This window comes from Pseudophryne corroboree, chromosome 3 (assembly GCF_028390025.1).
Source record: "Pseudophryne corroboree isolate aPseCor3 chromosome 3, aPseCor3.hap2, whole genome shotgun sequence".
NCBI classification, from domain to species: Eukaryota; Metazoa; Chordata; class Amphibia; order Anura; family Myobatrachidae; genus Pseudophryne; species Pseudophryne corroboree.
In genome coordinates, this window is record NC_086446.1 from 84,099,327 (window position 1) to 84,116,409 (window position 17,083).

Here is a 17,083-nt window from a genome sequence, read left to right on the forward strand (position 1 = left end):
CATCTTTGACGATTATCGGTAAGAATTCACACATTGCATATCCACTTGGTCCTTGCAGAAGTCTACCAAACCCCAGCATGACCTCCGCCACAATGTATTTCTGGCCAGATACAGACAGTGGAGTAATGCAGGTGCTGGTGGGGAGGGACTGCTCAAGGAGACCATTAGACACATAGATATGACAGCCTAATAAGTCTGACAATGTTTTTCTAATGCTAACAATGTTTTCTTAATGTTGACAATGTTTAAAAATGCTTTGTTTCTCTTTTCTTATTGATGGTTATTGTCGAGTTATGTAATGTATATATGCACATGAATTGTTCTCTATCTCTTTTTTTTTTGTTGTCTCTCTCTTCCCACTCATGTTTCCATGGTTTAAAGATGCTATGTCACCCCTCAGTTGGACCAATGGTAATGCCAGATTTTTGCTCCTTACAGAAAGATCGTCGGTTGGGAAGGAATATTGCATCACCAGAATGTTCGTTTGGAAGACTGAGAGACAGCACCTTTGAGAGGACAGCAGAACAAGAAGAACAACAAGACGAGAGAACTTATTATCGTAACAAGTTCTCTCCCCCTCAAACTGTTTTCTTATACCCCCTTTACAATTTTCTTCTTTTCTCCTCCTGTAAGATGGACTTGCCCCAAGAGACTGTGATATGGATTTTTCCGTTAACCATGATGTTGACCAGAGCAGTCTGTTTCGGTGAGAGTACCAGTGAGGTCGAGAAAGGATCCAGAAAGGTCCTGATGACTGAGACGGAGGTGTAAATTTCCAATAGCAACTCAATCACCAAGCAAAGGCGAGTACCGGGCACGATCTAACAACCATGTTATCTGTAAACATTTTCTTTGAAGGATTGTTAGTTCAAAAAAGAAAACTGTATCTGTAGGCTCGGTAGCAATAATGCCAATCCAGTTTTAATAACCATATGGACCGGCATCCATTGAGTGACTATCACTCCTTAGTGGGTAGCGTGTTAAATGAGACAGATTGTTGGGTATGTTCTCAAGTACCTCAAGGGCATAGCAAATCAGGGCTAGTACCATTTCCTTTAACGTTAGGGGAGGTACTTGAGTTAAATGGTGGGAGACCGGTGGACAGGAGGTTTAATATCTCCAGCCCTCCTAGCTTGAAGCTCCACCAATACCATGTGGATAGGTCCCTCTTATGTTTCAACATCTCCAATCCCCGAAAGCCGGGAAATTGGGAAGTGTCATGGAGTAACCACACCATGACCTTTTCACACAGAGCAGATAGAATGCCTACAGATACAGAGCTTGTACGCCACATAGCCAGTAGAGGAAAATCTTTCCGGTATAGATACACCCTAGGAAATAGAATTACTAGAGTTGGAGAAGTATCACCAGGATACTGTGCACATATCGTACAGTCTGATACGTGCATTAAGCAGATGGAAGAATTAGGATCAGGAGATTTCACCTGGAAGGTGTGTAATATGGTAATGTCCTTCTCCGTCCCTTATGTTCTCCCCGATGATGCATATTTCATATGCGGGAGAAAGGCGTACAAGTGGCTTGCCCCAAACTCTGAAGGATTGTGTTATATTGGAAAAGTATTGCCTGAAGTGATGACTGTAACACATGACAAAATGAAAGACATACACCGTGGTGCCCAAGCTCCTTATACTCACACTCATTACGAGCACCGAGTTAAAAGACAACTGTCAGAAAGGTTAGAGCATCCGGCCTCTGATCTTATCCATGAATCCACCGGGATTCAGGTTCTGGTAGCGTTAGATTGCACTCGCACCGCTCGGGGAGTGATGAATTATAGATACATTTCCGCACTCGCCAATTTGTTAGATAATATCACCGAAATGTATGATGACACGTTTAGATACACCGGAAGAGAACTCCAAGCTTATAAAACAGAACTGGTACAGCATAGAATGGTTCTTAAATTACCTCACAGCAGTGACAGGCGGATATTGTGTTACATTGGCAACGCAGTACGGCGTGAAGTGTTGCACGTATATCACAAATAGCACCGAGGATCCGGTAGAGGTCATAGACCAAAAGATGGACGATATTCTCCAGTTAAAGTGGGAATTTCGCCGAAAACACAATCTCACTCTTGCTGCTGTAGGTAATGAGCTGACTGGTTGGGTGTCATGGTTGAACCCGCGAAATTGGTTCTCCGGTTTAGGAGACTGGGCTCAAGGAGTCATAATGGATGTTGGAAAGTTTCTCCTATGTATCTTAGGTGTTATTATATCTATTGGAGTGATATTTAGATGCGGGCAGGCTTTAATGAGGTGCAAACAAAGTACAAAAGTGATGAGCTTGAGGAGTGAGGAAACTGTAATTAACCTGGATTTGATTTATGACCCAATGATAGAAACCATGATGTGATGAAAATGCGATTATAAGGTCCGTTTCTTTCACCTGTTTTTCTGCTTTTCCCCAAGATACAAAGACCCCCTTGGACGAGGAAGTTGACGAGACGCTATACAGACAACAGACAAGCACCAAAGATGAAGTTTTGACCACTTGAGAAATGGACATTTGATGAACTTTGCCATGGATCCCCAGTTTCCCTAGTATTTTTAAACTCACGCTAGCCCAACATTTTTGTAAATCTGATGGCACTGACAAAGCTATTTGCTCATGCCCAAGGAGCAATACAGCGCAAAGAAGACGACTCTCAACAGATACCGAACAAAACTTCAACGACAGATGTACATTTACCTGACATAGAATATCATTGCATTTTCCATAAGTGTTCTTCATCCTCATCTCTACAACCCTCAGGTAATAACACACATAGTATAGGGAATACAGGCACAGATATCAGCAATCACATATTCCCCCATTCATGTATCATCAACTAAAATGTGCTCCCCATTCTGTTCAAAAGCCGAAAAGAGCTCGGTAAAGTTTGACAGCCCATCCACAGACCTGTACCACGGGATAAGAAGGAATTCAAATGTATACTTCGCAATACCTCGAAGCTTGATTTACCACACGTACGGCACGATGATACATGACCCTCCAAACATGGACTCATACACACATACTTCTGCTATCTCACTAGGTCATACCCTCTTCACACCTACTCCTCTCTTCTTCCTTACCCAACCATGGAAATGAATTAACCCCTGACTTATATTTTTCTCCTTTTTGAAATGTTTTGAAGGTGGCAGTTATTATTGACTGCCAAAGGGTGGACTGTCAAAGTCAGAAAAATATCCCTATACACGCTGCCATATTTGCACCTCACGCTGGTCCGCGCTGCGCATGCGTGCGCTTTCCCGTGATAGCGCATACCCGCTGATGCGTGCACCCGCTCGCATCGGTATGCGTATTTACGGTAAAGAGTATGTAGTCGTAGCGTGCGACCCAATCGTTACATATTTTCACAATTAATGTAGTTTGTAGACCATGGTCCCTTTGATAGATTCTGAAAGTTTGGTTAGTATGGAATGTCCCTGAACGGAGGAATCCCTCTTTGTATTGTGCTAAGGGTCTAACAGGAATCATACAGCAGTGTTTGGTACCCATCGGAAGGGTATTTAAATAGCAATATTCCGGTGTTGGTTTGGAGCGTATTAATCGCTCGTGCGAATAGTTATGGACATAAGAAGTTATGTCCATTTATTATTATTTGTTCTTACTTAGTCATGCACCTGAACAGTGGAGACAGGTATCAGTGGGTCTCAAATGGCTCTTTGACCTCAGAGATCCCCCAAACAATAGTTTGCATGTTGGGAGGGCCTCATAACTTTACATGCATAAGGTAAGCACCGGAATAGTAATTGAAGATCAATTGTACTCCAAATCAGTATCTTTCCCGCAGACGGAGTACAATAGTCTTTAATTACACTGAGCTTTGAGACTCAATGAGGAGGGCCAACACCTGTGTTTACAAATGGGGCTGGATTTGTATACAGGAGAATGAGGGCTGAGATGTCATTGTCTCAACTGAAAGTGGACATCATGAATATAGAACAGAACCCAGACAGGATTCTGTTTTGTATTCGCCAAACAATAGCTCTCCAGAAGACAGGAATGTGTTAGTTATCACCCATGGTTTTGCATAACCAAGACCACTGATACAGCCCACCTGTATGAATCAACCTATGACCTTTGTTATAATGCGAAGCCGAATTCCTGCGTCCAATGGACAATGAGATTGTAGGGACCATTAGATTGCATTGTGTGAGTAGCATAAAAGACGGGCCTGTGGCATCCAGCTTTCACTTCTCATCAAACGGTTCTCATTGCTGATAATCGGGAAGCTGGCTGTCCAGAAGCGCTTGCGATCGTTACCCTTGTGCGTAAGTTTCTCTCCGTAATCATTGTCTTTCTGTGAGCCATTTCTCTCATCTCTCTCCCTATCTCTCTCTCTCTCTCCGTCTCTCTCCATCTCTCTCTCTCTCTCTCTCTGTCTCCCTTCTCTTTTCTCCCATATCTCCCCTTGACTAGTATTGTATTGTATTGTATTGTATTAGATTGGTATTGTATTGTATTTCTAGTGTAGCTATTTTGGTTAGGAAGTCTCTGTTATATTGTAGTGTATCATTTGTACTGTGATTCCTTTTTGCAAGTATATTAGTTATAATACATATAATAGGCTTTGGACCCTAAACAAGTATCTGTGTATTTCCTATAGTTAAGTGTTCACTTGAGCGTCGGTGACGCTCAAGCAGCTTTGTAGTTAGTCAGGTTACACAAGGTTGCACTTACACCCTGTATTCACATTAAGGTATTCTGTGTATTTCATTGTCAAAGATATAGATATCAAGGTTTAGCGTTGTGAGCGTCTGCGCCGCTGGTGACCTCCTCGTGGTCTCAAGCGTCCGCTACGCCATAGCGAAGCATTACGTTTGTCTATAGCCAATAGCGTGCCTGCCTGTGATCATTTACTCGTGAGTAAACGTGACGCCTGAGCGTCTCGATCACGGCTAAGCGATCGATACGCAAATAGCGTACCTTTACGGTACTTCTTAAGTAAACAGCGTACAGTGTTCTTAGACCTCATAAAGGGTTGTTTATACGATAAAAGAATTTAGCATTGTCATCCCCCTCGTCCAGGCTTGCAATAACCGCCCTGAGCGATTCCATCTTGAACTTGAATTTTTTTTATGTACTTGTTCAAGGATTTCAAATTTAAAATGGGTCTCACCGAACCGTCTGGTTTCGGTACCACAAATAGTGTGGAATAGTAACCCCGACCTCGTTGAAGTAGGGGGTACCTTGATTATCACCTGCTGGGAATACAGCTTGTGAATTGCCGCTAGCACCGCCTCCCTGTCTGAGGGAGCAATCGGCAAGGCAGATTTTAGGAACCGGTGGGGTGGAGCCGCCTCGAATTCCAGCTTGTACCCCTGAGATACTACTTGAAGGATCCAGGGATCCACTTGTGAGCGAGCCCACTGATCGCTGAAATTTTTGAGGCGGGCCCCCACCATACCTGGCTCCGCCTGTGGAGCCCCACCGTCATGCGGCGGACTTAGAAGAAGAAGCGGGGGAGGACTTTTGCTCCTGGGAACCTGCTGTTTGTTGCAGCCTTTTTCCCCTACCTCTGCCCCTAGACAGAAAAGAACCTCCTTTTCCACGCTTGCTTTTCTGTGTCCGAAAGGACTGAACCTGATAAAATGGCGCCTTCTTAGGCTGTGAGGGGACATGGGGTAGAAATGCTGACTTCCCAGACGTTGCTGTGGAAACTAGGTCGGAGAGACCATCCCCAAATAATTCCTCCCCCTTATAAGGCAAAACTTCCATGTGCCTTTTGGAATCTGCATCTCCTGTCCACTGGCGAGTCCATAAGCATCTCCTAGCAGAAATGGACAATGCACTTACTTTAGATGCCAGCCGGCAGATTTCCCTCTGTGCATCTCTCATATACAAGACTGAATCTTTGATATGGTCAATTGTTAGCAGAATCTCGTGTCTCTGTCTAGTGTGTCAATATTTTCTGACAGTTTATCTGACCACGCAGCGGCAGCACTGCACATCCATGCTGACGCAATAGCTGGTCTAAGTATAATGCCCGAGTGTGTGTAAACAGACTTCAGGATCGCCTCCTGCTTTCTATCAGCAGGCTCCTTAAGGGCGGACGTATCCTGTGACGGTAGTGCCACCTTTTTAGACAAACGTGTGAGCGCTTTATCCACCCTAGGGGGTGTTTCCCAGCGTAACCTATCCTCTGGCGGGAAAGGGAACGCCATTAGTAGCTTCTTAGGAATTACTAATTTTTTATCAGGGGAAAGCCACGCTTCTTCACACACCTCATTTAATTCATCTGAAGGGGGAAAAACTACGGGTAGTTTTTTCTCCCCAAACATAATACCCTTTTTTGTGGTACCTGGATGTAAATCAGAAATGTTTAGCACCTCTTTCATTGCTTCAATCATGCAGTGAATGGCCCTGACGGGCATTAGATTCGACTCATCCTCGTCGACACTGGTGTCAGTATCAGTGTCGACATCTACGTTTGCCACCTGAGATAGCGGGCGTTTTAGAGCCCCTGATGCCCCTTGAGACACCTGGACAGGCACGAGCTGAAGACTCGGCTGTCCCACAGTTGGCATGTCGTCAAATTTCTTATGTAAAGAGTCTATACGTGCACTCATTTCTTTCCATAAACTCATCCACTCAGGTGTCTGCCCCCCAGGGGGTGACATCCCTGCTAAAGGCATCTGCTCCGCCTCCACCTCATTATCCTCATCAAACATGTCGACACAGCCGTACCGACACACCCCACACACACAGGGAATGCTCAAACAGAGGACAGGACCCACAAAAAGCCCTTTGGGGGGACAGAGTAAGAGTATGCCAGCACACACCAGAGCGCTATATATATATATACAGGGACTAACTGAGTTATGTCCCAAATAGCTGCTTTTCAATATATATACTGCCAAATTTAATGCCCCCCCTCTGTTTTCCCTCTTACTGGTACTGTAGATTGCAGGGAAGAGCCAGGGAGCTTCCTTCCAGCGGAGCTGTGAGGGAAAAAATGGCGCCAGTGTGCTGAGGAGATAGGCTCCGCCCCTTTTTCGCGGCCTATTCTCCCGCTTTTTATGGACTTCTGGCAGGGGTATTTACCTCATATATAGCCCCTGGGGCTATATATTGAGGTATTTTAGCCAGCCAAGGTGTTTTCATTGCTGCCTCAGGGCGCCCCCCCCCAGCGCCCTGCACCCTCAGTGACCGGAGTGTGAAGTGTGTGAGAGGAGCAATGGCGCACAGCTGCAGTGCTGTGCGCTACCTTGGTGAAGACTGAGTCTTCATGCCGCCGATTTTCCGGACCATCTTCTTGCTTCTGGCTCTGTAAGGGGGACGGCGGCGCGGCTCCGGGACCGAACATCAAGGCTGGGCCTGCGGTCGATCCCTCTGGAGCTAATGGTGTCCAGTAGCCTAAGAAGCCCAATCCGGCTGCAAGCAGGCGAGTTCGCTTCTTCTCCCCTTAGTCCCTCGCTGCAGTGAGCCTGTTGCCAGCAGGTCTCACTGAAAATAAAAAAATCTAAGACTATTACTTTCTAAGAGCTCAGGAGAGCCCCTAGTGTGCATCCAACCTCGGCCGGGCACGAAATCTAACTGAGGCTTGGAGGAGGGTCATAGTGGGAGGAGCCAGTGCACACCAGGTAGTCTAAGATCTTTCTAGAGTGCCCAGCCTCCTTCGGAGCCCGCTATTCTCCATGGTCCTTACGGAGTTCCCAGCATCCACTAGGACGTCAGAGAAATATAAAAAAAAAAAAAAGTGGTGCATAATTAAAATGTCCACAAAATCACAATTATTGTGGTAATGTTATTGAACATATGTTTCTTTGTCAAGGGGAAAAAAAACAACCTTACACATGTATGTGGGTATGATTTTTGAAGACAATACATTTTTGTTGCTTTAAATCAGAAAAAAAAACTCAGCTTTTAAACAATAAGCCATTAAACAAAAAACAAAAACAAAAAAATCTTGCTTGTAAATTTTATTGTACATGTTTGTAGGAAAACAAGTGTGTCCTTGACAAACCTGCATTGTTATTAACTTTAAAATAAATTATTAGGTTACTACTAAAGGGCCCTACACATTTAACGATCTGCCGGCAAGCTGCCCGACGGCGGATATGGGGGGGGTCAGTGACGGGGGGAGTGAAGTTACTTCACTCCCCCCGTCACACGGCTCCATAGAAGTGCAGGCAAATATGGACGAGATCGTCCATATTGGCCTCCATGCACCAGCGATGAACGAGCGCGGGGCAGCGCATCGTTCATCGCTGGTGCCTCCACACTCAAAGATATGAACGGTATCTCGTTCATTAATGAACGAGATCGTTCATATCTTTGAGTGATCTCGCCCAGTGTGTAGGGCCTATTACATATATTTTAGAGCAATACATGTGTTAAATAGTTTAAAGCTCCCTTGCATGTTGTTAAGTTTCAATGCAGCTGAATAAAGTGGATTGTGCTCAGCAGTGTGAGCTGCTTGAGCTGGGGGTAATGAAACAATATACATCGAACATTCTACAACTGAGGTCAGCTTGTGCAGATTTTAAGGTTGACCTGTAGTCACTCAGAAACGGCACACCATAAATGTGCGTTCAGTTGCAAAAAATGCGTATGCTCCACCTATCTAAAACCTGCATACGCCCACAACACGCCCCTGCTCGTAGTTTTTGCGAGTCCAGCCATTTAGTTCGCCCCCCTACACGCCTAGTTTTCATAGTGCTTATGCAGTTTTTGCTATGTCTCAGAAGTTGTATTTTTTGTCTCAGATTTTACGTATTTTCGCAACTTTTGCGTTCCTTGTTGAATTAGCCCCTATATCACTGTTTCCACAGCCACATACATTAAATCAGGAGTTACTAGTTTTTCAAGTAACCATACATATTAGTCAGCCCTCTGTGTTTGCATGCTGACCTTTGTCATTAAACAGTGTGATTAATCAGCATGTAACTCACTGCCTGATCTTACAGGTCATCCTGCAGGCAGTGATATATAGAGCAGGTGTCCGAGGGTCTTATCAGAGGGTATCCGTTCAGATGGTCGACCATATTATGTTCGACAGTCATTAGGTCGACCACTATTGGTCGACACTGGCATTGTCGACATGGACACATGGTCGACACATGAAAAGGTCGACACATGAAAAGGTCGACATGAGTTTAACTTTTTTTTCTTTTGGGGAACTTTTTCATACTTTACGATCCACGTGGACTACGATTGGAACGGCAATCTGTGCCAAGCGAAGGCACCATGCCCGAAGCAGGGCGAGCGAAGCGAGCCATGCAAGGGGACGCGGTGCACTAATTGGGGTTCCCAGTCACTTTACGCAAAAAACGACACCCAAAAAAAAGTTAAAAAACTCACGTCGACCTTTTCATGTGTCGACCATTTTCATGTGTCCATGTCAATGTCGACCAATAGTGGTCGACCTAATGACTGTCGACCATAACATGGTCGACCATTCATACCGGTACCTTATCAGAGTGGCTGGCACACAACATAAACATAAGGCACCATTCCCTTACATAGTATGAAGCATTTCTATATGTGCAATGTATTTTGACTTTTAACACACAACTGTATTTGTATAAATGGGTGTGTCTTATACAGTTTCAATCAGACGCAGCCCTGCAAGATTTCAGTACTGGATAGGTCCCTATAAGATCTTTTCCAGCGTCCATTGTGTATGCCATTCCCTTCAACACTCCACTACTGGATTTTGGACTCGTCTGCACCTCCCAATATAAAGTGTCTACACCAGGGATGGGGAACCTTTGGCCCTCCAGCTGTTGTTGAACTACACATACCAGCATGCCTTGCTACCGTTTTTCTATTTGGCAATGCTAAAACTGTTGCAGGGCATGCTGGGATGTGTAGTTCACCAACAGCAACTACACGCTCTGCCCTAGCCCCTTTCTTGTATTGTCCAGTTTACATGCGCAAAAAGATGCACATTAATTTAGAAAATATCTGAAAACAAAGGACCAGATGCCACCGGGCCAAGTGTACACCTGCAGCGCCCTGTGCCTCCACCCAAGAGCACTTACTGACGTGGCAGAACAAGTTGCCATAAGAACAGTCATTCTATATTGTTATTGATGCTCCTCTGGATCAGAAAACACTAGAATGCTATACATCTTACTTATAGTAGCTGAGCTATCCACAGAGAGCCATACCACATAAAGGAGGAAGCGAGGGTCTCACCACATCCCGAACGGGAAAAACATTGGAATATGAAAACCACCTGTGCTGGACAAAGGCCCACAATGCTGCACAGCACTGTCACCATGACCAATCAGAAAGGGAGAGCAAGGCCAACCAATATAGACATCTGACTGGCAGAAGCAAAAATCAGCCAAGGAGACCTCTCTAAGGTGAGGAACTTATCCTTAAAGAGTCAGGTGACACGAATAGTGGCATCTGCATTGAGGTTGAAGACCAAGGATGGGACCCAAGTGTAGGAACCAGAGAACAGCCAGTCAAACATGGCGCAGGTAGAAAGCCTTGTGAAGGAAAAGTCTGAGCCTTTGAAATAAGAGACATTGAAGCAGAGAGAAGAGAGGCCAATGACAGGCCATCCATCAGACACTGGGGTCAATTTAATTGGCTTCAAAGTGCCGTAGCAACAGCGTTTAAACGCCGGCAACGGCACCAGATATCGCACCCTTCACGGGCGTGAATCAGCCCCAATGCGCACAAAACTGGTCGGATCGCTATGGGGTGGTGAGCGGTTTTGTGCGAATTCGGCCTGCCATAAAGTGCGGCCGCTGACGCACTGATTCACAGCTGCGATACTATCGCAGCCAATTGGACTGATCCCACCGTCACAAGACAAACTTAAGACGTACTATAATAGATTAAGTTATTTTCACACTAACCCAGATTACACATTAGCTTTAAGGTATTCAATGTTAAATAGGAAAACTACAAACTGCACTAACAAAGGAAGGGACGGATTCCCGAAATCCAGCCCTCACTTAACTTCTGCACTGACTGAGTGTGCTCATCCCTCTCTCCTCCATATGACTGAGCATGACATCTGTGGGACGTCAGTCACCACCATCCCGTAGTGATGGGACTCCGCCAAGCAAAAGATCTCTCCAACACAGATCGCCCCTGGAAATAAGGTAAGTGTGAGGGAAGGCTTATATGAAAATGATGAAGTACAGGGAGGGGTACTCAGAGCCGGCCCTAGCATCTGTACCTGCAACGCTCAGGTAGTGGGGCCAACTGGGGGGTTACCCTGTGGGCCAGTTCAACTCTGCACAATGCCACACAGTAATGACCATAATACATATAATTCCACACAGTAAAGGAACCTTACACATATGCCCCACATTAGTAATGCCCATAATACACATAATGCCACACAGTAATGCACCTTACACATATGCCCCACATTAGTAATGCCCATAATACACATATACTGCCACAGATACTGCCACACTTGCTGGTTATACAAAAAGACCAGTATCAAACATGTAGAAACTGTCGATTCTCTTCACTATTCAGTGTGTTTGCTGGTGTCTGTTACTGCATGCCCTTTACTTTATACTGTGGGAGTGATATGCTCTGCCCTCCAGTCTGATGTGTCCGAAAGTCACGCTGCACTGATGTTTCATATAGAAAAGCACAACGCAACTTACTGACCACGTTACAGTGCTGGGTGGCAGGGGAATTTTACGGCATGGACTGACTAGGAAATAAAGTATGGGGAGAACATTGCCCATGTTATGTCCCTGCAGATACCTGGGAATTGCACAGGGATAAGGGACACAGGATAACAGGGTCCCCCTCCCCTATGTGCACAAGCAGTATAGGTGATGTCAGGTTTCTGTGAAGCAGTCTTCCAAAATACACATGTGTTATAGAAGCCATCCAGTAATAACCTTATATAGTCAGTGAAAATGTCACAGGTCCAGGAATTGCATTTACTTGGCTTCTGCTGTCTGTCTGAGGTCTCACAAGTCAGGGGCATTCAAGCATGTCAGAGGAAGTTTAAGGCACAGTGTGCATTTTTTTTTACAAATGTAAACAGCAGTGTATACAAGTACTGATTGAATACATTTGGAAAGTAACAGTTTGCGGACTGTCCCTCACAGCATGAGATACTGCAGGGACATGCTTGGATGCCCCTAGACATGCTTGGATGCCCTAGGCAAATGCCTAGCCTGCCTATAGCTAAGGCCGGCTCTGGGTGTACTAACTTACTGGCAATTGTGGGTGCTAATTATTTCATTGGTGGGCATTTTATTTAATTGGGTGGGTAAATTATTTCATGAAGGTGACCGTTTAACTTAATAGGGAGATAGTAATGGTGCAAGTTAATTTAATGTGAGACGGATGGGACTTTCTAGTGGTGCCTGTGAGAGTACTAGGAGTTATTCTGCGCTATATGGTATATTTAGTATAGTGCTCACTCTAGTAACTGTAACAACCTGTGCAGTTCCTCTCTCCTGCCTGGGGTGTCTCTCTCTGCTCTGGTGCTTCTATCACACTCTGGTCTGTACGAGTTACAGACCAGAGTGTGATAGAAGCACCAGAGCAGAGAGCAGCACCCCAGGCAGGAAAGAGGAACAGCACAGGTTGCAACAGGTGCAGGGTGCTAGAATGAACACTGCAATACTTAGGATGGAGGGTGTAGAATAAGCAAGGCTGAGCAAGGAGAATATGTAACTCTATTCTATAAAGTTACTAACCTGTGCTTATATCTGTAGGGATTTCCTCCTCCTTACATGGCTGATCACCTCTCATATGTGGCTCCTCTTCTTCCTTCATTTCAGTCACATACGTCTCTTCTCCTCCTGTATCTTCTACCTTCATATCAGTCACATACGTCTCTTCTCCTCCTGTATCTTCTACCTTCATATCAGTCACATACGTCTCTTCTCCTCCTGTATCTTCTACCTTCATATCAGTCACATACGTCTCTTCTCTCTCTATATCTTCTGCCTTCATATCCGTTAGATACGTCTCTTCTTCTCCCTCTATATCTTCTGCCTTATTATTCTTCACATATGTCACTTCTTCTCCCTCTATATCTTCTACCATAGTATCAGTCACATACGTCTCTTCTCCCTCTATATATTCTGCCTTCATATAAGTCACATATGTTGCTTCTTCTCTCTCTAAATCTTCTGCCTTTATATCAGTCACATACATCTCTTCTTCCTCTATATCTTCTGCCTTTATATCAATCACATATGTCTCTTCTTCTCCCTCTATATCTCTTGCATTTACATCAGCCAGACATTCACCCTAAATAACCCACAAAACAATAAAATAATTAAAGGCTGTTCTGCCTTCTTAGGTTTATCACTTCCTTAAGTGACTACACCATACAGACATTTGTCTTTTCTTTTTTTTTCTTTATTTCTTTTAAAAAAAGGATAAAAAGGATCACATACAGCAATTTATTAGTGCAATGATTCTCAGGTTTTTATAGGTGTTTTTATTGTATTAGATTGTGAATACTGGAATTTGTATTGATGTGTTGTGATCTTCCAATAAATAAATCTTTAAAAAAATAATAATAATAATAATAATAATAATAATTAAAGGCTGATTAAATTAATTCAAATAAAACTTCTATTGGTGAAACCCTAAGTCCCATCTACCCGATCCTCCCGTGGGGTCCTGTGATTCTCCTCTGTACAGTCCTGGGAATACAGAAGACGGGGACATCTCTCTGGGGAATCTCTGTTACTGGGCCCATCTGCAGGAGACACACAGTGACCGATTATATTGTGTATATGTGATTATCAGATGAATGCTTAGGAGCCCTAAAAACTGCTCTCTCCCGTACAATAAAAAAATGCACTTACCCAGTGATGTGAGGCTGGTGATTTGGTGAGGCTGGTGATTTTCCATTATCACGTCCTTGTACAGACCCTTGTGTTCCTCTATATACTCCCCCCTCCTGCATGGAGAGATAGACAGTGACATCCTGACACACACAATGACACAGTCATCACCCAGACACCTCCCCTGGTGTTACTGTATAATGTCCCATTCCCAGCAGTCACCTCTCCAGTCATCACCCAGACACCTCCCCTGGTGTTACTGTATAATGTCCCATTCCCAGCAGTCACCTCTCCAGTCATCACCCAGACACCTCCCCTGGTGTTACTGTATAATGTCCAATCCGCAGCAGTCACCTCTCCAGTCATCACCCAGACACCTCCCCTGGTGTTACTGTATAATGTCCAATCCGCAGCAGTCACCTCTCCAGTCATCACCCAGACACCTCCCCTGGTGTTACTGTATAATGTCCCATTCCCAGCAGTCACCTCTCCAGTCATCACCCAGACACCTCCCCTGGTGTTACTGTATAATGTCCCATTCCCAGCAGTCACCTCTCCAGTCAGCATCTGAATGATCTTGTTGGTGAGGTCCAGGATCTCCTGCTCATTGTCTCTCACATGTATCAGTGAGTAAGGTGGAGGCTCCGGGATGGGGTGATGGGTCCTGCTCAGTCCTCCTGACTCATGGAGATGGCGACTGGGCATCTCATGGTCACTGGATGTCTTCACTACCGTGTAATCCTGTGTAATGAGTGACATTAATAAAATGTAAATTTAAAAAAAAATCATATATTTGAAATTGTTCTATTTCAGGATTACCTGTCCAATATACAAGAGCGGTTTATATTACAAGCACCATCCCACTTCCTATACACAGGATAGTGGAGTGTTTATAGCATGCATCTCTCCTGCAGATATGTATCATCTGTCTGGGGTTGGCCCCAATGGATGAATTACCTGTACTGGATAATGTAGTGTAAACAGCAAAAAGATACTTGGGTGGCAGCCAAATAAAAAAGCACTCAAATCAGCCTTACAGTATAATAGTATAATCTTACAGGTGTAAGATTATAATATAGCTATATATAAAGGATCTCACAGAAGCAGCTACAAATAATATCGCAAGCTGCATCCAAATGTACAAGACTGATATACAATACAGTTCAGTTATGGAATGCTCCCTAAATGTCTAAAGCAGGCATGTCCAAACTGCGGCCCTCCAGCTGTTGTGAAACTACATATCCCATCATGCCCTGACACAGTTTTGCTTTCAGAGAATGCTAAAGCTGTGTCAGGGCATGCTGGGATGTGTAGTATCTCAACAGCTGGAGGGCCGCAGTTTGGACATGCCTGGTCTAAAGCATCTCAGATACCAGAATCAGAAGGGGTGATATGATCTGTTTATTATTAGAGATAAGAGTGTGACACTCCCAGATCCCCTCACCTCCCCAGTCAGGCCCCTGTGTTAGTAACAGAGATAATAGGATTTTGGTTACCTACCCATAAATCCTTTTCTTGTAGTCCGTAGAGGATGCTGGGGTCCATATTAGTACCATGGGGTATAGACGGGTCCACCAGGAGCCATTGGCACTTTAAGAGTTTGAGAGTGTGGGCTGGCTCCTTTCTCTATGCCCCTCCTACCAGACTCAGTCTAGAAACTGTGCCCGAGGAGACGGACATCTTCGAGAGAAGGATTTAACACAGATAGTGTCGAGATTCATACCAGCTCACACATACAAGGCACATCAAGCTAACTTAGCCTGAAAACTCAGCAACCGCTGAGGACATTACTTACCAAGTAAACAACGCAGTACTTAACTAAAAAAAAAGTTGTACTGAACCACATAACAAGTGCAGGAAACCGAAGCGCTGGGCCCAGCATCCTCTACGGCAGGGGTGGGGAACCTCCGGCCCGCGGGCCGTATAAGGCCCGCGAAGCCGTTTGGTCCGGCCCACCCGCTCCTCTCAGTGAGACACGCTGCCGCTCAGTCCGGCGGCAGCGTGTCTCAGCTGTCACCACACGGAGGAGAGCGCGGCTATTGTCGGGCGGCTGCGTGTAGGACTTGAAACTAGCCGCCAGTAAGTGAGCCAATCAGAGCTCGCGGACCGGCAGCCAATCAGGAGCCGCGGCTGCCGGTCCGCGAGCTCTGATTGGCTCTCGAACCGGCGGCTGGTTTCAAGTCCTACACGCCGCCGCCCAACATAGCCGCGCTCTCCTCCGTGTCCCCGCCGAAAGGAACGGTAAGCAGCACGGGGGGGGGGGGCATCTGTATACCTGGCACTGTGAGGGGCATCTGTATACCTGGCACTGTGAGGGGCATCTGTATACCTGGCACTGTGAGGGGCATCTGTATACCTGGCACTGTGAGGGGCATTTGTATACCTGGCACTGTGAGGGGCATTTGTATACCTGGCACTGTGAGGGGCATTTGTATTCCTGGCACTGTGGGGACATCTGTATACCTGGCACTGTGGGGACATCTGTATACCTGGCACTGTGAGGGGCATTTGTATACCTGGCACTGTGAGGGGCATTTGTATACCTGGCACTGTGAGGGGCATTTGTATACCTGGCACTGTGAGGGGCATTTGTATACCTGGCACTGTGAGGGGCATTTGTATACCTGGCACTGTGAGGGGCATTTGTATACCTGGCACTGTGAGGGGCATCTGTATACCTGGCACTGTGGGGGCATCTGTATACCTGGCACTGTGAGGGGCATTTGTATACCTGGCACTGTGGGGGCATCTGTATACCTGGCACTGTGAGGGTCATTTGTATACCTGGCACTGTGGGGGCATCTGTATACCTGGCACTGTGAGGCGCATTTGTATACCTGGCACTGTGAGGGGCATTTGTATACCTGGCACTGTGGGGGCAATTGTGGATCTGGCACTGCACTATTGGGGGCATATGTGTATCACGTCCCATTGTAACTGGCCACACCCATTTTTTTGGCGAGCACGGGGGCAGACTTGTATGGCCCCCGAAGGATTTTATAAATATCCAAATGGCCCTCGGTAGAAAAAAGGTTCCCCACCCCTGCTCTACGGACTACGAGAAAAGGATTTACCGGTAGGTAACCAAAATCCTATTTTCTCTTATGTCCTAGAGGATGCTGGGGTCCATATTAGTACCATGGGGATGTACCAAAGCTCCCAGAACGGGAGGGAGAGCGCGGAGGCTGCTGCAGCACTGATTGACTGAACTTCAGATCATCAGAGGCCAAAGTATCGAACTTGTAGAACTTCTCAAACGTGTTCGACCCAGACCAAGTTGCTGCTCGGCAAAGTTGTAACGCCGAGACACC

General features: G+C 45.6%; 1 protein-coding gene across 5 annotated transcripts in view; it reads right to left on the minus strand.

Annotated features, from left to right (window-relative positions):
* The window catches only part of LOC135057040 (oocyte zinc finger protein XlCOF6-like), a 189,144-nt gene that overhangs the window by 157,777 nt on the left and 14,284 nt on the right, over nucleotides 1-17,083 (minus strand). For all 5 annotated transcript variants that reach the window (XM_063962898.1, XM_063962895.1, XM_063962897.1 and 2 more), the window contains 4 exons: nucleotides 14,325-14,513; nucleotides 13,794-13,888; nucleotides 13,587-13,684; nucleotides 12,669-13,227 (listed from right to left, as the gene is read on the minus strand). In XM_063962898.1, coding sequence (XP_063818968.1) covers nucleotides 12,669-13,227; nucleotides 13,587-13,684; nucleotides 13,794-13,839 — 703 coding nt within the window. In that variant the 5' untranslated portion in view covers nucleotides 13,840-13,888; nucleotides 14,325-14,513. The remainder of the gene's footprint in view (nucleotides 1-12,668; nucleotides 13,228-13,586; nucleotides 13,685-13,793; nucleotides 13,889-14,324; nucleotides 14,514-17,083) is intronic.